Raw genomic sequence first — 24,364 nt, 5'->3', positions numbered from 1 at the left:
TTAAAAAGAGGTAGCGCCTCTGACTGTCCCTTGCAAAGCCAGTGGCATAAGAAGGAGCAGGGACGCCCTATGCGAGGAGTTCCTGTGTCCCCGGACTAGGAGCAGATCAGGGCAAGATTGGTGTCCGTAACGGCCAGTGAAATAGGCAAACTGATAGATTTAGGGCCTACCTGGGGCACGTAGATCATTATCTAAGCATGGGAGGGGGACAGAGCCGGTAACACCCTTGGACTGTCACAGTTTAGAGCGTCTGAATCGATTTGGTTAGAGTTAAGGCATAAGAAAGGAACTGTCACTTTATTGAGGGTATATTATAGATCGCTGAGCACTGGAAAGGAAATAGAGAGAAAAATATATGTAGACAAATTGGAGAAAAGTGCAAGAATAAGATGGTCATAATAATGGGTAACTTTAGTTATCTAAAGGTAGCCTAGGGTAAAAGAAGGGGAGGAGTTTCTGCAATGTGTCCAAGAATTCTTTCTAGATCTGTATACGTTTAATCCAACAGGCAAAGTGGAAGTACTGGATCTAGTTCTAGGAAATTAACTGGGGCAAGTAGGTAACTATAGCTAAAAGCAACTTTCGCATATTTAGGTTCAACAAAAAAATTGAAAAAGAAGCAGAAATAGCAAAGGCACTTGAGCAGAAAAATCTAATTTCAATAAGATAAAAAGGGAACTAGTTCAGATTAACCAGAAAGAAAATCGTCAAATGAGACAAGACAATGCACAAACAATGGGAAACATTCAAACAAGAGATGATCAAACTGCCGACAAAACAAGACAAGAAGTAAAGGTAGTGCAGTGAAATCTGGAGTTCCTCGGATGAGTAAAGACTTAAGACGAGAAATATATGATAAATCAAGGGGTAATAGAACAAAAGAAAATCAATATAGAGGGGAAACAAGGAAAGATTAGGGGCTAGATTTTCGGTTGGCTACCGCCTCAATTAGCGGCCAGATGGGGCGTTATCGACTGGGAGCACAGCATTTAGCTCCCCGATCGAAAATTAATTAGAGGTTCATAGGGGGCGCAAACCAGTAGCGCCTGGTGCTGACGATCAGTATGATCATGACATATTCCTGGTGCAAAGCCCACGCTTGTGCCCCGGTCTCAAAATTAGGTGCGGCCTTCTCATTTAACAGCTGCCAAGAACAACGTCTGGAAAAACAGTCAGTGCAGGCATACAGAGTCGTTAACTGGTGGCTACTTAAAAGGATGAGGAAGCGCTTCCGTCGGAGGTGGTGAGTCTCCAAGTTTGCAGCGGCAGACAGACATTCAAGTTGAGCTTGAGAGAAAGTTATTTCTAAAACTTTAATGGGGGCATTACTTGTTCGCCAGCATCTACATGTTCTATATGCTCTAGCAAAGTGTCGTGAAGAGAGAAGGGCTGTTGGCCACGTCAGCGGCCGAAGGAGTAGATCCCCGAGATTTCGGAGCAGGAGGCTTTACCCCCCACGGCTTTACCGGCGGCAACGCTCATACCTAGACCTCTCCGAGCAGCAGTGTGTCAGAAGGCTGCGCTTCCAAAAGGAGGTCGTCATAGAGATATGCCATCTACTGCAGGAAGACCTGCAGCCTCACATAGGCACCAGGACTGCGCTGCCCGTCGCAGTGAAGGTCACTGCACTCACTTTCTATGTCTCCTGCTCCTTCCAGACTGCATCAGGGGACATATGCAGTGTCTCACAATTCACAGCACATCACTGCATTCGCACCGTCACACAGGCTCTCTACACCCGTCGAATGGACTTCATAACCTTCCCAATGAGCATGGAGAAACAGGATGAGCGCGCATGTGGGTTTGCCAGGATAGCAGGCATCCCGAGGGTGCAAAGAGTGATTGACTGTACGCACGTGGCCTTGCGAGCACGATTCTAGAATGCAGAGGTATTCAGAAACAGAAAGGGATACCACTCCCTAAATGTACAACTGATGTGCGACCACATGCAGCGCATCCTTGCGGTCAATGCTCGCTATCCTGGAAGCGCACTGTGTCTCGACTGTTTCAGCCACGGCAAGACCGAGGCTGGCTGCTCGGGGACATGGCCTGGCCATCTGGCTAATGACCCCCCTCCGCAACCCCACCACAAAGACGGAGGAACACTACAACGAGAGCCATGTCTGCAACATCATAGAGCAGACTATAGGGGTCCTGAAGCAGTGATTCCCGATGCCTGGACCGCTCTGAAGGCAGCCTTCAATATTCCCCTAAACAGGTCTCACTATTCATTGTAGTGTGCTGCATGCTGCACAACCTGGTCATCATGAGGGCCCAGGCCTTGCCAGTGGGGATCGCATGGCTACCTCAAAAGGTTGAGGAGAAGGGGGAGGAGGAACAGGAGCCTGCCGACGTCCCGAATGTCCAGCAAGACGGCGACGACCAGCAGCAGCCACGGAGGAGGCAGCGTGCCAATGTTGTCGCTGAAAGGGCTATTCGATGGCGGCTCATAATGGAGCACTTCACTTACATGGAGAGTACTCCGTTGCAGTCTGAGCTTCAACCGCTGCAGTCTGAGAGTGCATGCCAGCCACCAGTGTCTGCATGACATCACGAAGACCTCGCGTGGCTTCGGCCTGTGATATCATGGCTGCTGTTATTGGGACGATGGCACGCGCTATCACCTCTGGGACCCCTCTGTCGCTCGCTGAGGCTGTTTGCCGGTGTAGACAGGCAAGGATGGTCTCAGTGGACAGCTGACAGGCTCAGTCCAGTATGGAGACTGCCTCCGCCACACTCACACCAAGTGCAGCCGCGCTCTGCAGATCATTCCCCAAGGCACCCATCATCTCATGGTGCATCTGCAATGACTCCCTGTTCAGAGCCTCCCAATCGAGGTCCTCATCTGCCTGACTCTTAGCAGGACTCCTGGGCTAACTTACTCTCTGGAGAGCTGGCCCCTGAGCTTCCCCTCACGCTGCGCATTGCTGCAGGCCACTGGGTCCAGGAGCGTCAGGATCTGGGAAGCCCTGGAAGTTGCTGGTGCCCTCCTCCTGGTATCCCCACTCGCGGGCAATGGTGTCGGGTTCCGGTCGGTGACCACAGATGTCCTGACATCCTCCTCCTCGTATGAGGACACTGGCTGATGGGCAGGCTGGGACACATTTGGTTCATCATCTGTAAGCACAAAGCAATACAAGTGTGTGTAGCAGTTGGGGAGGGGGCAGGATGGAAGGAGGGGGGGCATCGTTATTTTGCAGATACATGTTGTAAGGCATGTGGGAAGAAGGGTGAGGGGTGTCGTAGAAAATGGACATCTCATTTACAAACCGTCAGTGTCCTGCGGGGGTTCTGCCTGTCTGGCCGCCACCACTCTGACTGCTGGACCCATATGGGCAGACACATGCTCCTCAATGTTGGTGAGGTCCTGCAGCTCTGGCTCCCCATCTCCTGTCCGCTGATCCGCTCACCTGTTGTAGGTGAGCTTGGCCTACAATGCGCAAAACAAAAAGTTGTCAGTGCGTCTGTACCTTCTGCTGTGCAACTACTATCTGTAGTAAATGACTCGCTACTGATGTCGTGAGATGTGAATGTCTGCATCTCAGACTGTGTGGCAGCTCACAGTGGATGTGTAAAAGATGGGGTCTGGGCACAAGGAGTTACAAGTAAGTTATATGCTGAAGACCTGTGACCACATATGGAGTGTTAAAAGGTCTTGTTGGTGTCCTCAGGCTGAGTCGGGAGCTGGAAGGTGAGAGACGCTTGGATGGGCGGGGCATGTCTGGGGAGGCTAGAGAGAGCTTTGAGGGTGTGTACAGCAACGAGGAGCATGGCCTGGCACACATAGAGAAGGTGTGGGCAGTGTGAAGCAATGAGGCTCACATGAAGGCATTGCAAGGATAATGTAACGGGTACTCACCCTGACGAATCTAGTCAGGTCATTGAATTTTTTCTGACATTCGCGGTCCTGTGCACCGTGTCGCGGGCAGAGACGTGCTGTGCTACCTCCCACCACAGCCTCCTGATGACTCTGGGGGATGGCCTTCGTCCCCCTCCAGGCAGCAGGGAATCTTGGCACCATTCCACGGCCTCCAGGAGCGCTTCAATGGCCGTGGCCAAGAAGCGGTGCGCACGTTGTCTTGCTGCATCCGCATCCATCCTCTTAGACTCAGATGAATGAATGTCTTGAAGTGGACATGCTTATAGTTGAGTTGCGCACCTTTAAGAGTCGGCTATTCCCGGGGTCTGACTTGGAGTTCCATGCAATCACAATGTTTGCCAAATTTACCGACCAAACGCTCGTTATGGCTCCCCCAGCTCTGGTGTGCAATGGCTGATTTAGCGTCCCTGTCAGTTCTTCGCCTGAATATGATGAATTTCTGGGCGGAGGGCGCAAACTATTTCAAGGCGTTAAAATTACCTCTCCACCTGGGTTACCGCCCCAAATGAGGCGCACCCGAATTTCCACACCGAGAAAGGCTAAGAGATGGCATGAAGGAAGGCAGGTAACAAAGGGAAATAATAAAGGATTAGTAAAAATAGTATGGGTCCTTAGGCTTGATAAAGAGAATCTTATGATGGATGAAGGGATGGTAGAGATATTAAACGAATAGTTACCTCAGTGCTGGTGAGAACGAAAAGGTACGGGAGGGGGTAGAGCAATTAGATATGATAAGGAAGAAGAACCGAAAATAATTGGTGGAAAATGCACCTGCCCTGATGGCATGCATCCGAGAATGCTGTGGGAAGTCAGAGAGGAAATAGCAGAGGCTCCAAATACAATCATTCAAGCATCCTTGGATATGTAAATTGTCTAAGCGAGCTGGGAGGTTTGCCATTGTAACCTCTGTTAAGATTGGGAGAACGGGATAGAGGTCATAATATAAATGAAATTAGTACTAACCTAGAAAAACATGACTTAATCAAGGACAGGCTGCTTGAATTTGTAAAATGGAAGTCGAGTCTGGCTAATTTAATAGAATTCTTTGAGAAAATAAGATAAAGTATTGATAAAGTAAATGCAGTGAATGTTGTGTTTACAGATTTTCAAAAGGCATTTGATCGGGTGCTACGTACGCTGAGTTATTGATTCCTCAAGAAAGCTGCCTAAAACAGTAGACAATGATGTCAAGATCATGGAGAGATGTCAAAGAAACTCATTATGACACCAGGGACAAGAGGCTTTAGTTATGAGTCAGATCTTTTCATTAGAACAAAGAAGGTTAAGAGAAGATCTGATCGAAGTATTCAAAATTGAGAGGTTTTGATAAGATAAAGCAGGACAAACTGTTTCCACTGGTCAGTGAGCCAGAACAAGCTGCCATTAAATTAAGATTATCAACATAACAACAAAACCCAGAAATGATGTCGCACTTTAAACACTGAAAAACATCACAATGCGCATCAGAGGCAGCCGTGGCTCAGTGATAGCATTCTTGCCACTGAGTCAGAAGGATGTGGGTTTAAGTCCCACTCTAGCGACATGAGCATAAATTTCGAGGCTGACACTCCAGTCTCGTACTGAGGGAGTGCTGCACGGTCAGGAGGTGACATATTTTGGATGAGATGTTAAACTGATGCCCCTTCAGGTGGATGTAAACGATCCTGTGGCACCATTAGAAAAGAGCAGACGAGTTCTCCACTCACACAAAATCACTAAAACAGACTATCTGCTCATTATCATATTGCTGTTTGTGGGACCTTGCTGTGCGCAAAATTGGTTCTGTATTTCCTACATTACAACACTTCAAATGTACTTCAATGGCTGCAAAGCATTTTGGCATATCCTGAGATCATGAAATGAGCAATGTAAATGCAAGTCTTTCTTCTTTTTCATGAAGGCAATAAGAAAAATGGATGCTGAGTTATCAGGATAGGTGACCAAAGAATTGGGTTTTAAAGAGGTTCGTAAAGGAGGACAGAAATATCAAGAGGCGGAGGGGTCTAGAAACATAGAAACATAGAAAATAGGTGCAGGAGCAGGCCATTCAGCCCTTCTAGCCTGCACCGCCATTCAATGAGTTCATGGCTGAACATTCAACTTCAGTACCCCATTCCTGCTTTCTCACCATACCCCTTGATCCCCCTAGTAGTAAGGACTTCATCTAACTCCTTTTTGAATATATTTAGTGAATTGGCCTCAACAACTTTCTGTGGTAGAGAATTCCACAGGTTCACCACTCTCTGGGTGAAGAAGTTCCTCCGCATCTCGGTCCTAAATGGCTTACCCCTTATCCTTAGACTGTGACCTCTGGTTCTGGACTTCCCCAACATTGGGAACATTCTTCCTGCATCTAACCTGTCTAAACCCATCAGAATTTTAAACGTTTCTATGAGGTCCCCTCTCATTCTTCTGAACTCCAGTGAATACAAGCCCAGTTGATCCAGTCTTTCTTGATAGGTCAGTCCCGCCATCCCGGGAATCAGTCTGGTGAACCTTCGCTGCACTCCCTCAATAGCAAGAATGTCCTTCCTCAGGTTAGGAGACCAAAACTGTACACAATACTCCAGGTGTGGCCTCACCAATGCCCTGTACAACTGCAGCAACACCTCCCTGCCCCTGTACTCAAATCCCCTTGCTATGAAGGCCAACATGCCATTTGCTTTCTTAACCGCCTGCTGCACCTGCGTGCCAACCTTCAATGACTGATGTACCATGACACCCAGGTCTCTTTACACCTCCCCTTTTCCTAATCTGTCACCATTCAGATAATAGTCTGTCGCTCTGTTTTTACCACCAAAGTGGATAACCTCACATTTATCCACATTATACTTCATCTGCCATGCATTTGCCCACTCACCTAACCTATCCAAGTCGCTCTGCAGCCTCACAGCATCCTCCTCGCAGCTCACACTGCCACCCAACTTAGTGTCATCCGCAAATTTGGAGATACTACATTTAATCCCCTCATCTAAATCATTAATATACAGTGTAAACAGCTGGGGCCCCAGCACAGAACCTTGCGGTACCCCACTAGTCACTGCCTGCCATTCTGAAAAGTACCCATTTACTCCTACTCTTTGCTTCCTGTCTGACAACCAGTTCTCAATCCATGTCAGCACACTACCCCCAATCCCATGTGCTCTAACTTTGCACATCAATCTCTTGTGTGGGACTTGTCGAACGCCTTCTGAAAGTCCAAATATACCACATCAACTGGTTCTCCCTTGTCCACTCTACTGGAAACATCCTCAAAAAATTCCAGAAGATTTGTCAAGCATGATTTCCCTTTCACAAATCCATGCTGACTTGGACCTATCATATTACCTCTTTCCAAATGCACTGCTATGACATCCTTAATAATTGATTCCATCATTTTACCCACTACCGAGGTCAGGCTGACCGGTCTATAATTCCCTGTTTTCTCTCTCTCTCCTTTTTTAAAAAGTGGGGTTACATTCTAGGGAGACAATTCCAGAGTGAAGGGCTTAAGCAGCTGAGAGCATGAATGCCCACCAATGATCAGGGTAAGAGAAGGGGGCCAGAGACAGAGGAACAGACAGTTTGATGTAAGGTGGGGTGGGGGGGTGAATTCTATCATTGGCGGTGGTTATAGAGATAGGGAGGATCAAGGTGAAGGAACAATTTGAGCACAAGGGTGAGAATTTTAAATTTGAGGCGTTGGGGGAGCAAGGGACAATGGACGAGCAAGGTATCACGTGGAATAGAATAAAGGTGGTAGAATTTTGGATGTTTATGGAGGGTGGAGAAAGAGAAGACAGCATTTGAAGTATTGAAATCTGATGGTGAGGGTTTGGAGTTAGGGATGGGGGAGGGGATGTTACAAAGGTAGTAGTAGGCAGTCCTTGAAATGAAGACATATAGGGGGAAATTTTAACCCCCAAAAAACAGATGGGTTGGGTGGGAGTTAAAGAATTAAATCTGAACCCGACCCCAATCGTAACTACCCACTTCTGGTTTTAATCAAAGCGGGCGGCCAACACACTCACCATTATAATGAGGATGCATGCCTCATGGTGACCCACCATTTTAAAATTAATTCTGGGTGGGCAGTTTCCCAGGCCTCGGGGAACCCACCAGCTAAAGGGAGGCAAGGACTGCTGGATCCAGGAGGTATATGCCTTTCCACTTACCTGTTGGATCCAGCATTCCTGCTTTCCCAACCCCCCAACTTGCGATCGCCTCAACTGAGGCCTCCATACCCCACCCCTCACAAGGCCTCCGGTCTCCGATCTGTTCTGGCCTTCCGACCTTCCCCCTTCAGTGTCCAATCCTCACATTCCGACCTCTGATCCCCTCTCCAGCCTTTCAAACACTCCCCTCCACCCTCGATCTCTCCCTCCCTCCTCTCTGCGGTCTGGTGCTGCAGGCCTACCTGCCCGACAGTCAGCCAGCTACTCCATCTGGCTGGCTGCAGAGGGTGGGGGGAGGGAACAGAGATTCAAAATGTTAATCAGGCCCTGCCAATAAATTTGTTCTCCCGGGTTTCTCGACCGCACTGCAGCACACCGCTCCCTACCCACCTCTAAATTAAAATTCCGGCCATGGAGTCAGAACCAGCCTACTTAAGGCTCAGATAGTGGCCTAAAAGGAATGGAGTGAGTGGTGAGGGTACTGAGTTGTGGTGGGGGCTAAAGATGAAGGCTTTGGTCTTCACAATGTTTACTGGAGGAAACTGTGATTCTGCCAAGATTGCATGCCACACAAGCAATCTGACAACACAGAGACATTGGAGGGATCAAGACAAATGATGGGGAGATAGAGCAGGGTATCATCAGCATACATGTGAAAGTTGACTCAATATCTGCAGAAAATGTTGCCAAGAGGCAGCACATGGATGAGGAAGAGGAGGGGTTCATGAGCGAAAACAATGAAAGGAAATGTTAGGTGATTTTTTTTTAAACGCAGAAGGTTGTTTGGTAATGGATTGACAGTGGTGGAAGCAGAATCCATAACAATTTTTAAAACGGAGGTGAATAAATATTTGAGATAGAAAATCAAATGGGGCACGGGACTAACTAGAGAGAGCCAGCACAGGCGTGATAATGCTGAATTGTCTCCTTCTGGCTGTATAATTCTATGAAGAATACAAAAAAACTCTTACATTTGAATAACTGTTTCTTGTCTAAATTGAAATAACTTGACATTTCTAAGCTAATATACTTCCTAATGTATCAGCAATTTATCATTGTGTATTTAAAGATCATATAGAAAAATATTAATTGCTCACTAAACAACTTCCCCCCCTCGTCTAAACTCTTACATTAAAAAGAAAACAACATATCTATTCAGTATCGCACCATGAACATTTTTTACTGAATGAAGCCAGTTATCTTACCCACTCGATGTTTGTAATGAGCTGATTTTTCTGGGTGTACTGTCTCCATGGACTTCTTGCAGGTAACCAAGCTGAAGAAAATCACACAACTATGTTACTCACAAACACAGGTCTGCTGTGCTGTTGGTTACAACACCACAACTTGTATGTATATGGCTTTTCACATCAAAGTGTTTTACAAGTGGAAATGAAAACATGGTCAAAGCCTTAAGAAGGCCTTTGAAGGCAAGGGGCTGGATTTTCGGTTGAGGCTTTATTAGGGTGATAATGGCGGCAGGACAGTAAAGTTTGCGCCGGAAAATGGTTTGCGTCTGCAACCACAAGATTCAGCAGCTGGGCCCTGAGTGTGGAGCGAGGCGTACCACATCTCGCTTAGGATGCTAGGCCGGCTGAGCAATTGAAAATCCGTTGCTAAAGAGCCGGCCTCGGAGCGTCCTAAAAAAGGCTTCCCTGGAAAAAAATAAATCGGTAAATAAAACACAAAACACATTCCCAATACCTTGCTCACCTCACATAATGATTAACCGTAAAAATAAAACCAAAAAAACCCCCAATCGCACTACCTGATTGAGATTAACGCAATAGTTAGGAAGGACATTAGCTTGGATGAGAGGTGACCTCATAGAAACGTTTAAAATACTGATGGGGTTGGACAGGTTAGATGCAGGAATAATGTTCCCAATGTTGGGGAAGTCCAGAACCAGGGGTCACAGTCGAAGGATAAGGGGTAAGCCATTTAGGACCGAGATGAGGAGAAACTTCTTCACTCAGAGAGTGGTGAACCTGTGGAATTCTCTACCACAGAAAGTTGTTGAGGCCAATTCACTAAATATATTCAAAAAAGAGTTAGATGTAGTCCTTACTACTAGGGGGAATCAAGGGGTATGGCGAGAAAGCAGGAATGGGGTACTGAAGTTGCATGTTCAGCCATGAACTCATTGAATGGCGGTGCAGGCTCGAAGGGCCGAATGGCCTACTCCTGCACCTATTTTCTATGTTTCTATGTTTTACCTCATGGGATTGGGGGTAGTGTGCTGACGTGGATTGAGAACTGGTTGTCAGACAGGAAGCAAAGAGTAGGAGTAAACGGGTACTTTTCAGAATGGCAGGCAGTGACTAGTGGAGTGCCGCAAGGTTCTGTGCTGGGGCCCCAGCTGTTTACATTGTACATTAATGATTTAGACGAGGGGATTAAATGCAGTATCTCCAAATTTGCGGATGATACTAAGTTGGGTGGCAGTGTGAGCTGCGAGGAGGATGCTATTAGGCTGCAGAGTGACTTGGATAGGTTAGGTGAGTGGGCAAATGCATGGCAGATGAAGTATAATGTGGATAAATGTGAGGTTATCCACTTTGGTGGTAAAAACAGAGAGACAGACTATTATCTGAATGGTGACAGATTAGGAAAAGGGAAGGTGCAACGAGACCTGGGTGTCATGGTACATCAGTCATTGAAGGTTGGCATGCAGGTACAGCAGGCGGTTAAGAAAGCAAATGGCATGTTGGCCTTCATAGCGAGGGGATTTGAATACAGGGGCAGGGAGGTGTTGCTACAGTTGTACAGGGCCTTGGTGAGGCCACACCTGGAGTATTGTGTACAGTTTTGGTCTCCTAACTTGAGGAAGGACATTCTTGCTATTGAGGGAGTGCAGCGAAGGTTCACCAGACTGATTCCCGGGATGGCGGGACTGACCTATCAAGAAAGATTGGATCAATTGGGCTTGTATTCACTGGAGTTCAGAAGAATGAGAGGGGACCTCATAGAAACGTTTAAAATTCTGACGGGTTTAGACAGGTTAGATGCAGAAAGAATGTTCCCAATGTTGGGGAGGTCCAGAACCAGGGGTCACAGTCTGAGGATAAGGGGTAAGCCATTTAGGACCGAGATGAGGAGAAACTTCTTCACCCAGAGAGTGGTGAACCTGTGGAATTCTCTACCACAGAAAGTAGTTGAGGCCAATTCACTAAATATATTCAAAAGGGAGTTAGATGAAGTCCTTACTACTCGGGGGATCAAGGGTTATGGCGAGAAAGCAGGAAGGGGGTACTGAAGTTTCATGTTCAGCCATGAACTCATTGAATGGCGGTGCAGGCTAGAAGGGCTGAATGGCCTGCTCCTGCACCTATTTTCTATGTTTCTATGTTTCTATGTAGTCATTCCTTCCCTCACCGCCGCCGGAACAGCTTGGACCGCCCGCTTTCCCAGACGGTCCCACTACGGCATGCTACGGGTCCCGCTCAAAACAAATTTCACCACGTTGTCGCAACCGGGGGCATTGCACACCGGCTCAACGCTCCTGGGCGGTACTGCTCAGCGCCCCCACAACACTGGCACCAAATTTCTCGCGGACTGCTGGAAGCTGGCCGCCTGGCTGGAAATCATTTGCATACCCATTACCGTCTCTCCGGGGCGTCAATAGAGGCGCAAGCCCAATGAAAATGCAGCCCAGAGAGGTGTAGCAAGGAACAGCATTCTAGAAGACAGGGACATGGCAACTTTCATATATCTTCTATTTACATTATACAGTTTGGTAAGGAGCTCCATTTTATTGAGTTAGACTGCGCAGTGAATTTTTTGTCAATTTTTTAAAAAGCATACTATTTTGTACATTTTGCTGTTATTTCATTCTGAATTTATTAGCATACCCTATTTAGCAGAAAGTGCCACTAATCTAGTGACTGAAAGTATTTGGTGTTTGAGGTAAATGTCAAAAAAATGTGGTGCTTTTTGGAAGAGAAAGGATTTAAAAAAAATTTAAATAGATATTAGTTTTACTACAGGATATGTATGTTTTATAAAGTGATTAGAAATTATGGTACTCTGTAAAAATGACAAATGTACTTCGAAATGCCAAATAAATTAGTTTCAATTATTCATTATGGATGCCAACAGACTCTTTTGTATTTCCGTGCCAGAAAATATCTGGCTTTAGCCGATGCCTGAAAATTGACTTCACTTGATATTAACTATGCTATGATCTAATTCTTTCAGTTATAGGCATCTCCTGTACTATAACATCCCAGTTATTTTAATATAAAAACAGAAAATGCTGGAAATATTCAGCAGATCAGGCAGCATCTGTGGAGAGAGAAACAGAGTTAACGGGCCCAAATTTGGCCCACCCCTTTTTTTCGGCACACTCACATGAGATGTGCCGACTTCCTAGGCTCAAAACGACGCCAAAAAGATGTCCCCGTATTCTGGCCGCTCTGTTGATTCTCCCGGGGCTTGGCGTGGCGATCCGATTGGGGGACAGAGCTGGGGCCCTGCGCATGAAAGAGTGCTGGCAGCGCTGTGCATGCGCATTGGAGCGTTCGCGCATGCGCAGTAGCGAATAACATTGGCAATCGGCCAGTTCCCTGTGCTCTCCCGCCCGCATCTATCCCCGACCGCGTGGACTCCCGCATCGGCCGGCTGGCCCGCTGTCCGTTGATTCCTGCAGCCAGCAGCCTGTGTCTTCGGGGAGCTCAGCCCAGCCTGCCTGTGTCTTCTGGGATCCCAGCCCATCTTCCTGTGTGTTCTCCGAGCCTATGGCCAGTTCCCTGTGCTCTCCCGCCCGGTCGTCCCGCCTGCATCTATCCCCGGCCGGCCCGCTAACTTCCCGGGCCCGAGTTAGGAAGGTAGGACCTAAGTTTTAATTTTTATTTCTTCTTGATGGTTTTTATGCTTCTTGAATGTTGTTGTGCTTTGTTTAGTGTTTTGTAAGGTCCTCTCTGCTTCCCTTCCCACCCCTATCTCTGGCTACCTGCGCTGATTTCTTAACTCTCCGCAAGGGTTTTCTGTGTGGCTACTACGCTGGCCTAAGTTAGTTTGGAGCAACTATTAGCTGTCCAAAGTGGCTTAAATGGCCAAAACTGGCGTAGTTGGCTGGTAACTGCCCCCCCTTTTGAAAAAAAATAAACTAAACTAAAAAAATGTTAACAAACTCACTTACACTGGCGCAAATTGAATGGGCAAAATGGGGAATTTTAAGATACTCCAGAAAAATCAAGTTGCTCCAAAAAAAACAGAGCAACTCCTGGCCAATTTTGGGCCCAATGTTTCCAGCCGGTGACCTTTCGTCAGACCGTTCTGACAAAAGGTCATCGACTTGAGACGTTAATTCTGTTTCTCTCTCCACAGATGTTGTCTGACCTGCTGAGTATTTCTGTTTTTATTTCAGATTTCCAGCGTCTGCAGTATTTTGCTTTTGTATTACTGTTATTTTAATGTTGTTTTATTTTGTGAAGTTAAATTCCATGAGAAGATCAAATTTTCTTGTCTGAAGTTATCTAATTAGAGCAACACTATAATAATATTATAAAGTTGAGCAAACTGAAGTGCTAATGTGTAAAACATTTATCATTTTTATTCATTGAAACTGTCCAAAAAATGGTCAGTCACTCATTGTCAGGCCAACAATACAATTACTTCTGTATAGGGCGCTTCTCACAATAAATAGTACATCGTCAAAGTGGAACAATTTTATTTAATGGCAAAAGAAATAGCGGCTCAGCATTACTACTAAGATTCTTTATGGGGTAGAAGAGAAATGGTACAGAATGAGGAAACCTGAGGTAGGGTAGGCATCTTGTGGATCATAATTCTTCTTCATTTAACTGGGATCTCTGCTCGCCAGTTTTTGAATAACTAAAAATAGCATTTCTGTATTTTTACATGCTGAATATTTCCAGTTTTCTTGGAATAATCTTTCACCATGTTATATTTATAATTTGGTACAAATGCTACCCTTGAAAGGTTTTACCATAATATTTTTAAAATTAAAAATATTCTTATCTTTCAAATAATTTAAGCATTAACCACATTATAGAAATGTCATGCTGTAAAAAAAATATAGTTTTTGGCTATCTACATTCTAGCTTTTAAGAGTTCAAACATTCTAGAAACATGCTAGGGAAACTATTTTCATATCTAAGGCTAATTAAACCAAGAGACACTGGATAAATTCTTTCATCCCCATGCGTACAAATAAGTTTTTAAAAAAAAGAAACAATGGCCCCTATTTTTGCTATCATTGGGCGCCGTTTTTTTGCTGCCGGCGATTTTTTTTGGTGTAATGAGTCAGTTTAAATTTCCCCCAAAGTTTTGGGGCCGGCGCTATCAGCAGCAGAGTTTTTGGCGGCAGATAGTTTGGCACTGGTCTACATTGTAAAGTGATTCTGCACTGTTTCTGGCCATTTAGGCCATTTTCCCCAGCACAGATTTTTTTTCAAAACGGCACAGAGAGACCTTAGACCTCGTTATATCCACAAGTATGTTAAGCAAAGTGCCAAAATGATATCATTAAATCTATTCTATCCTGTCGGAGTGGCTGAAAGCTGATTACAGATTGTTTTTATGGTTGATAAGAAGCCAGGGTGTTTTGTGCTGGCCAATTAATGTCTTAACAGTTGGTTTAAAAAAAAACTAGAACTGGAGGCCTGCATATGCAGGAGCATGACGCAAACAGTTCTTGGCTACAGTATTTTGTACCTGGCTGTGATCGCTCCTGGCCGCAGGGCAAAACCAAAAGCTGTGGGAGAAAAGGGATAGATTTTAATAACACACATCTTTATGAGCATGTGTTATCACATGGCAGCCCAGTACGTGCATTTTGGCCATTAAACAACCACTACAATAGTGCAACCCCAGGCTACACTGTTATATTCTGTTATTTAATGGTACATTTTATGGGACATTTAAGAGTCCTCACTAACTCTTTTATGGCTTTGATTTGAGTGCAAACAAGCATTCAGCCTGAAAATTTCCACTGCCAAGGTGGTTGTTTAACATTACAAAAAAATGCATGTTAAGTAGCTTCTTAGAACACCAAAAGAACTATTTTTCTGCTTTAGATACTAGGAGAATGAAACATACTTTTTACAGCAACAATAAGCAACAACTTAAAATCATATGGCAGTAAAAGGTGCAGGAGTTTCTTCCCATTGTTTTCCATAACTTCAAGGTAGATCGGCAGAAAACCTGGAGAAACGGAGTTTCCGCCCATGTTAGGGTGGTAGATTGATAACTCCTGCAGATATTCTACCTCATACAATTTTGCAGTCCAGAAAAAGGTTATTTTGGCCCATTGCACTTGTGCTGGCCCTGTGAAAGAGCTATCCACTTTGTCCTATTCCCCTACTGTTTGCTCAAACCTTCGCAAGCTTTTCTTTTTCAAATATTGATCCAGTTCTCTTTTAAAACCAATTATGGATTCCAATTCCACCACTGTTTCTGGGAGGAAATTCAGGCAGCTAAACTGGATAACCCCTGTAAACGGGAGCTGGGATCACAATGCGCAATTACCCCACGCCCATTTGATGTAATGCAGGCAGCACAGAAACTTTGTGCTGCCTACGCATTAACATGATATCTATGTGCAGTCAGTGTTAACCGCGCTATTCATTGGTGGCACACATCAGCAGAGGGCCCAAAATCGATACTTGCTCGCATTACGTAAACCTAGTCTGCACTGCTTAAAGCTAGCCTACACCTCTTAAAGGGAAGGTGCACTGTGGCTGGAGCAGGTGCTGGGACTCCATTGTGAGCTGAATCTGACCTGGGAAAGACAGAAGAATGGCAGAACATGGCAGAGCGCAGGCACCCAGGTTTTCCAATGCTGCACCGGAGGTCTTGGTGGAGGAGGTGGAAACGAGGAGCGATGTCCTGTATCCGCGAGGGCCTAGGATGTCTTCCAGGGTCACAATGGAAAGGTAATGCCAGGAGTCTGGATGCAGTGTCGCAAGAAGTTTAATGACTTCACACGAGTGGACAAGCTCAGTGAATGCATCTTCAAATGCCATATCCAAACAACTGCAACACTAGCCTCAGTCAGGGTTTCACCAGGACCACTCGGCTCCAAACCTCATTGCAGGCTTGGCCCAAACATGGACAAAAGAGCTGAATTCCAGAGGTGAGGTGAGACTGATTGCCCTTGACAGCAAGGCAGCATCTGACCGGGTGTGGCATCAAGGAGCCCTCGGAAAATTGAAGTCAATGGAAATTAGGGGGAAAACTCTCCACTGGCTGGAGTTATATCTAGCACAAAGGAAGATGGTTATAGTTGTTGGAGGTCAATCATCTCAGCCCCAGGACATCGCTGCAGGAGTTCCTCAGGGCAGTGTCCTAGGTCCAACCATCTTCAGCTGCTTCATCAATGACCTTCCCTCCACAATACGGTCAGAAGTGGGGATGTTCACTGATGATTGCAGTGTTCAGTACCATTCGTAACTCCTCAGATAATGAAGCAGTTCATGCCTGAATGCAGCAAGACCAAGGCTTGGGATGATAAGTGGCAAGTAACATTCGCACCACACAAGTGGCAGGCAATGACTATCTCCAACAAGCAAGAGTCCAACCACCACCCCATGAAATTCAATGGCATTACCATCGCTGAATCCTCAACCATCAACATCCTGGGGGGTCAACATTGACCAGAAATGTAACTGTATCAGCCACATAAATGCTGTGGCTACAAGAGCAGGTTAGAGGCTGTGTATTCTGTGGCAAGTGTCTCACCTCCTGACCTGTCCACAATCTACAAGGCACAAGTCAGGAGTATGATGGAATAAATAACCTCCACTTGCCTGGATGAGTACAGCTCCAACAACACAAGAAGCTCGATACCATCCAGGATAAAACAGCCTGCATGATTGGCACCCCATCCACCACTTTATACATTCACTCGCTGCACCACTGGCGCACCGTGCTGCAGTATGTACCATCTACAAGATGCACTCGCCAAGGCTTCTTTGACAGCACCTCCTAAACCCGCAACCTCTACCATCTAGCTCCAGGCGCATGGGAACACCATCATCTGCAACTTCCATTGCAAGTTACACACCATCCTAACTTGCAAGTATATCACCGTTCCTTCATCGTTGCTGGGTCAAAATCCTGGAACCTCCTTCCTAACAGCACTGTGGGAGTACCTTCATCACAAGGACTGTAGCAGTTCAAGAAGGCGGCTCACCACCATCTTCTCAAGGGCAATTAGGGACGCCCACATCCCAGGAACGAATTTTAAAAAATCATCACACCCCCATCACTCACCTACCAGCAGACTCTATCAATCATATGCATATGCTTCACCTAACCCTCACATATGTACCACTGTTGCAAGCCTCACACCCACATCTCACAGCTTACACACACTGCCAGCCATTGAACTGTGACAGCACATCACCCAAACATTTTGCACGACACATACTTACACATACTCTCTTGTGGGAGACGGTTACGCACAACCGAAGGCAGCCAGAACTAACCGGAGGGATAGAGGCGCGCCAGCATGCTCTAACCCCCATGGAGAAGATCATTATCGGAAGGGCCATTGCTGAGGCCATGGCCAGCGGCGGGGCTGAAACTATTGAAGATAACGGTATCCTAATCATCCTTCTCACATCCACTTCCTCCTCATTGCACAACCTCTTCTGACTTACAACCTGCAGATGGTATAAGCTTGCATCTCTTACTTTCGCCCCCTCCCCTCAAACCTTACCCTTGTGCCTTTTTCCTTTCAGGTACCCAAGAGGTGCAATTTGGCCAGGCAGTGAAAGAAGACAAAGAGACTGATGATGAAGACACAATGTCACTTGATTTCACACTCGCAGCCATCAACTCAGATGACACTATGCACATCTTAGAGAACAGATTAAAAGCAGGATCTGCTTGTGGGGAGACACCGGGCACAAGATCGCTACAGCCAGGGCAGGGTGCAAGAATAGGGGCAGCTTGCTGAAGGGCGAGGTCACACACGAGTTCTGCTGCAGAGGACTCAGATGAGGACTGAGAGGCCAGGTTACAGAAGGCTGATGGGTATACACAACAAAATGCTTGGTGCATTGGGAAGCCTTTCAGAAAGACTGTGCTCAATGTCAAGGAGCATGGAAGAGTCCGGCACCATCTTGGCACAGAGCTGGTAGCCTATCCTTTCCAGTTTAGAAGTGGTGGACAACTACATTCACACACGATGCAGCTTCCATTGCCGCATGAACAGCTTCCATCTGAGGTTTGTGTGCTGCAGTGGAAGCTCAGACTGCTGCCAAGCAAACTCAGACTACTGCCATCATGGCTCTTGATACCAGTATTCAATGGGGCTTCCATTTCATCACAGCAGTCCAGCAATCTGTTCTCCAACAGATTACTAGGATTGCTGAGGCACAAGCAGTTTCCACCAAAAGTCTGAGTGCTGCAGCGGAAACTCAGACTGAAGTCATGCAAGGTCAGCTTGCTGCCATAGAAGCTCAGACTGCTGCAATCAGGGCTGTGGATTGCAGTTCAAAGGGTTTTGCAGGGTATCACAGCAGGCCAGCAATCTGTACTCCAACAGATTACTAGGATTGCTGAGGTGCCATCACGGGGGAGTGGCAATGGCTCCATGTACCACGAGCCAGTTGTCTTCTCTCAGGATGACAGCATTCACGCTCCCACCCATTCCAATCCGTTAGTGCCCTTGCTATTGCTTGACCGCCAGCCAGCCCAGACTGCTGCCACCCATGCCGAGATGATGCTGTCCGAAGCCGGGCCTTCTAGGCTCAGAGCTGCTTGAGGTCGTCCTCCAAGACCATCTGCAGTCTCCTCCAATGAAAGTTATCAGCCTTCTACCACGCTGCAGCTACTTGGGTAGCACTACATAGAAGCACTAGGACAAGCAAAGGCACCTGGAAGACAGGCAAGAAGCGAATGCAAAGGGTTGATTTTTTAAAACATCATTTCATGGGATGCGGGCGTTGCTGGCAAGGCCAGCATTTATTGCCCATCCCTAATTGCCCTTAAGAAAGTGGTGGTGAGCCACCTTCCTGAACCGCTACAGTTCGTGTGGTGAAGGCACACCCATAGTGCTATTAGGGAGTGAGCTCCAGGATTTTGACACAGCGACGATGAAGGAACAATTAGTTTAAGTTTGTATGCAATATAGCATGATTTCATTTATAAATCTGGTTTGGAATGGTATTTTGTGTTAGCTTTCATTTTTGCATTGCGGCCAAGAGGAGGATAAGATGATCAGTGACAGAGGGAAAGTAAGGATTGTGGTACTGTTGGTGAATGGGAAATTGGGGTTGAGGTTACTGGTATCGTACTTGAATTAGTTTGATATGCACAGCCCGGGCAGAAAGGGGCCGTCTAGGTCCCCCTTCCACGTCCTCCTCCTTTACCAAGATGGTGTCCGACGTACGACGCATCAGAAGTGTGCACGCGTACTGCAGATAGCATTTTGGTCCCCCAAGAGCACTCGTAGTGCCCATAAAACACTACCGAGCCCAACAAATAGAGAGTAGTGGTGCACAGTTGTTTTTCGGATTGGAGGAAGGTATACAGTGGTGTTCCCCAGGGGTCGGTACTAGGACCACTGTTGTTCTTGATATATATTAATGATTTGGGATTAGGTGTACAGGGCACTATTTTAAAATTTGCAGATGACACAAAACTTGGAAGCATAGTGAACAGTGAGGAGCATAGGGATAGACTTCAAGAGGACATAGACAGGTTGGTGGAATGGGCGCACACATGGCAGATGAAGTTTAACGCAGAAAAGTGAGAAGTGATACATTTTGGTGGGAAGAACGAGGAGAGGCAATATAAACTAAACAGTGCAATTCTAAAGGGGCTGCAGGAAGAGAGGGACCTGGGGGTATAAGTGCACAAATCGTTGAAGATGGAAGGAGAGGTTGAGAAAATGGTTAAAAAAGCATACGGGATCCTGGGCTTTATAAATAGAGGCATAGAGTACAAAAGCAAGGAAGTTATGATGAATCTTCCTAAAACACTGGTTCGGCCGCAACTGGAGTATTGTGTCCAATTCTGGGCACGCACTTTAGGAAGGATGTGAAGGCTTTAGAAAGAGTACACAAAAGATTTACAAGGATGGTTCCAATGATGAGGGACTTCAGTTATGTGGATATATTGGAGAGGTTGGGGTTGTTCTCCTTAGAGCAGACGACAGAGAGGAGATTTGAAAGAGGTGTTCAAAATCACTAGGGGTCTAGACAGAGTAGATAGAGAGAAATTGTTCCCATTGGCGGAAGGGTTGAAAACCAGAAGGCACGGATTTAAGGTGATTGGCCGAAGATCCTAAGGTGACATGAGGGAAAACATTTTTACACAGCGAGATCTGGAATGCACTGCCTGAAAGGGTGGTGGAGGCAGATTCAATTATGGTTTGCAAAAGGGAATTAGAAAAGTACCTGGAGGAAAAAACTGCAGGGGTACAGGGATTGGGACTAGCTGAAGTGCTCTTGCAGAGAACGGCACAGGCTCGACAGGCCGAATGGCCTTCTACTGTGCTGTAACAATTCTATGATTCTATGATTTATCACTCTCCATGTCCCAAAAATCACCTGGTTCAAAAAGCTTTACTACCTATTCCCTTCCATAGAAAATTTAATAAAGATGTTAAAGATACAAAATACAATTCAATTAATAAATTGAATCGTGCTATTTGTATTCTATTTAAAATGTTATTTTGGACTTATGTAAATCGGTGGACTATTTTTTTCCAAAAAGCATTTTGAGTGATTAGAATGGTGCATGAACAAACTAAGAAAAGTTAAAGGGGCCAAAATTGCCCTCCGCCACAAACGGGGCGCCTTTCGAAATAAGTGAATAGAGGGATTTTGCCCTTTTTTTGTTTGTGTTTCGGTCGGGGCGGTATTTGGGGCGGCTGAGGGGTGGAAGGTGTCATCAGCGCTCCACTGAGTACGTCAGCACAATGCGGACGTGCCACGTTGCGCTGACGCGTTTCAACGTCCCTCCCCTTCAGTTAAAGGGGAGGGCCACTGTGAGCTCTGCAGCCACTTTAGTGGTGCCCACTGGACCACCAGGGTGGGCTTCGGCCGGGCCAGTGGTCCGGCACCCAGAAGGTGCCAGGCTGTCTGTTGGCGGCCCGGCCGAATCTGTGGCTGCCATTGTTGGGCCGACTTCAAAGTCAGCCAACAATTAAAATAAAATGGCCGCCACAGTGGCGCGCTCTCCCCAAAAAGGGCAGACGCGCTGCCCAGCCACTGGTAGCTTCCCGCCGGGAAAAGCTGTCGGGGACACTGACTGGCGGTTGCTCCGCTCCCGCAGGGCAATTTCCCTCGCGTGATGGAAACGGGTCACCCGCCGGGCGGTAAGGGGTTGGCGTGTGCCCGACAGGGTGGCAACACGTGTGGGGCGAAAACCTGTTTCCGCCGCTCCCGGCCCGGGGGCACTTTTTGATGGGTGGACCTATCTGCCTGCCCCCAGTCGGAAAGGCCTTACCGCCCCCTTAAGGAGGGTGGCAATTTCGGCCCCGACATTTCTATGTAAGGTTTTACCATTGTAACTGTTGACATAGGCAGTGTTGAATATGGGCATAAACAGTGTGAATCATAATCCTAACACAGACATAAGGATGGTGGATAGAAAGTGCATACCATATGCAAGATTTTTAATGATATACACACACATACGTGTATTTGTTATGAAGCTAATATACATTTTCATTACATTTATAAAGAATATATTGACTCATTCATGTTTTTAAGATTATCTGTATTTGTGCTGGTGGCAATGTGGTTTTAAGAGTTGAGGCAACTTGTTTGTTTTTAGTCTCCGGGGTTTAGCTTAGTCATGGAATGGGAGCTTAGTCATACTTGTTGGGGTCACTGTCTTTCCCTGACAATCGGTGCTGAAGGATGGGGGTTGCACCAGTAACATTTGAAGAAGGGAACTCAAATTACTTGGCAATTCTCCAGTTACTAGTGGAGGCCAAATATTATTCATCTGATTGGAATGTATCCCACAGTGTCAACGTCCTGTCTAATTAAAGGAGGAATGGCAAGAGTTAGGGAGAAAGAACCTCAACACCAACAAAATGTGTGAGGTCCAGCTTTTATTGTATACCACACATACACACCCATTGTAACTCTAGAATAGTTTCTCTCCATACCAGACGAATCTGGGAAAGTCTGCAGACAGAAGGGCACCTTGCTACATGTATTATGGTTATGTCCCATTATGTCCGGGCGAGGGAGCGATTCTGACGGCCGACCCTCGTGCCCGGTGAGGAGATATTTGGTCGGTGGTGGGGTGGTACTTCGAAAAAAATCTAAAATTAAAGAATTGCATTAGACTTGGTAGCCCCAAATGTCCTCATTTGAATGCCTAACTTCCCGTTCTAAGCAAACCTATTGCGCATGCGCAGACCTGGGTGTGGTCCATACTAGGGCATCGACCTTGGGGAGAGCGAGAACAAAGAAGCTTGTCCTGCTGTTTTGAACTTCTTGCAAAGGTACAATTTCATTATGGGGGCAATACTGACAATGCCATACCTCATGCAAGCCTTCTGTATGATGGTGCTGCGGAGGAGACGATTGATTCGACCTCATCGCATGAGGAACCTCAGAGCACGTAGGTTGATAGGTAGGAGGCCTTACCCATGTTGGGCATATCAAGACAGGCATTCGTACCTGCACCTGAGTGATGTAGACTGCGTGAGAAGGCTGTGTTTCCGCAAATAAGTTGTAAATGAGATCTGTGAGTTAGTAAAAGCAGACCTGCAACCTAGAAGCGTCAGGAGCACTACTTTGTCAGTTGAAGTGAAGGTTACAGCTGCACTTTCATTCTATGCATCTGGGTCATTCCAGGCCACAACTGGGGATGTATGCGCCATTTCTCAACATACAACACATATCTGCATTCGGCAGGTGACTGCTGCACGATATGCCCGGAGGAATGACTACATAAAGTTCCCCATGACTGTCCAGACAATGCGTGAAAGGGCTGTGGGCTTCTCCAGGATTGCTGCCGACCCAAAGGTACAGGGCTGCATTGATTGTACCCACATCGCCTTGCGAGCACCTTTGGAGGATTCAGAGATGTACAGGAACAGAAAAGGCTTTCACTCCGTTAATGTGCAGCTCGTGTGTGACAACATGCATCGCATCATGTCAGTTGATGCAAGATACCCTGGGAGCACATACCAAGCGGGTGCGCTATATCTGCCATGTTTCAGCAGCAGTCAGAAGGGCAGAGCTGGCTACTGTGAGACAAAGGGTACGGCCTCGCCACCTGGCTCATGACACCCCTACGTGTAACCCGGACGGAAGCTGACCAGGAATACAACATGTCGCACGTTGCGACGCGCAGCATAATAGAGAGGACCATTGGCACCTTGACACAGTGTTTCCGATACCTGGACCATTCCAGAGGCTACTTGCAATACTCCACTGAGATTATCGGTCAGTTCACTGTTGTGTGCTGCATGCTGCACAACTTAGCCATCATGAGGCAGCAGCAGCTGGTCGTAGAAGACCCACCTGAGGTGAGAATGGCTAATGATGAGGAGGAAGATGCAGATGGTGATAAGGAGGATGAGGAAGCCATGCAACTACCTAAACCTGAAGCACGACAGCAGAGGAGGGAGGGCCGTCGTGCCCCTTTAACGATTGCTTGAGCCTTATTCCAGCAGCTCATCTGTGAACATAAAAACATAAGAAATAGGAGCAGGAGTAGGCTATATGGCCCCTCGAGTCTGCTCCGCCATTTAATACGATCATGGCTGATCCAATCATGGACTCAAGTCCACTTCCCTGCCCGCTCCCCATAACCCCATCTTCCCTTATCGGTTAAGAAACTGTCTATCTCTGTCTTAAATTTATTCAATGTCCCAGCTTCCACAGCTCTCTGAGGCAGTGAATTCTACAGATTTACAACCCTCAGAGAAGAAATTCCTCCTCATCTCAGTTTTAAATGGGCGGCCCCTTATTCTAAGATCATGCCCTCTAGTTCTAGTCCCCCATCAGTGGAAACATCCTCTCTGCGTCCACCTTGTCAAGCCCCCTCATAATCTTATACATTTCGATAAGATCACCTCTCAATCTTCTGAATTCCAATGAGTAGAGGCTCAACCTACTCAACCTTTCCTCATGAGTCAACCCCCTCATCTTTGGAATCAACCCAGTGAACCTTCTCTGAACTGCCTCCAAAGCAAGTATATCCTTTCGTAAATATGGAAACCAAAACTGCACACAGTATTCCAGGTGTGGCCTCAACAATACCCTGTCTAACTGTAACAAGACTTCCTTGCTTTTATACTCCATCCCCTTTTGCAATAAAGGCCAAAATTCCATTGGTTTCCTGATCACTTGCTGTAGAGTTTAAGCTAGCTTGGCAGGGGGATGGG

The 24,364-nt window shown here is 46.6% G+C and overlaps 1 protein-coding gene across 2 annotated transcripts in view; it reads right to left on the bottom strand.

Annotated features, from left to right (window-relative positions):
• Nucleotides 1-24,364, bottom strand: part of gpatch2 (G patch domain containing 2) — a 360,444-nt gene that overhangs the window by 80,715 nt on the left and 255,365 nt on the right. For both annotated transcript variants that reach the window (XM_070889440.1, XM_070889441.1), the window contains 2 exons: nucleotides 14,713-14,752; nucleotides 9,240-9,310 (listed from right to left, as the gene is read on the bottom strand). In XM_070889440.1, coding sequence (XP_070745541.1) covers nucleotides 9,240-9,310; nucleotides 14,713-14,752 — 111 coding nt within the window. The remainder of the gene's footprint in view (nucleotides 1-9,239; nucleotides 9,311-14,712; nucleotides 14,753-24,364) is intronic.

Source organism: Pristiophorus japonicus, chromosome 9 (genome assembly GCF_044704955.1).
Source record: "Pristiophorus japonicus isolate sPriJap1 chromosome 9, sPriJap1.hap1, whole genome shotgun sequence".
NCBI classification, from domain to species: domain Eukaryota; kingdom Metazoa; phylum Chordata; class Chondrichthyes; family Pristiophoridae; genus Pristiophorus; species Pristiophorus japonicus.
This window is presented reverse-complemented; position numbering and strand designations above follow the sequence as displayed.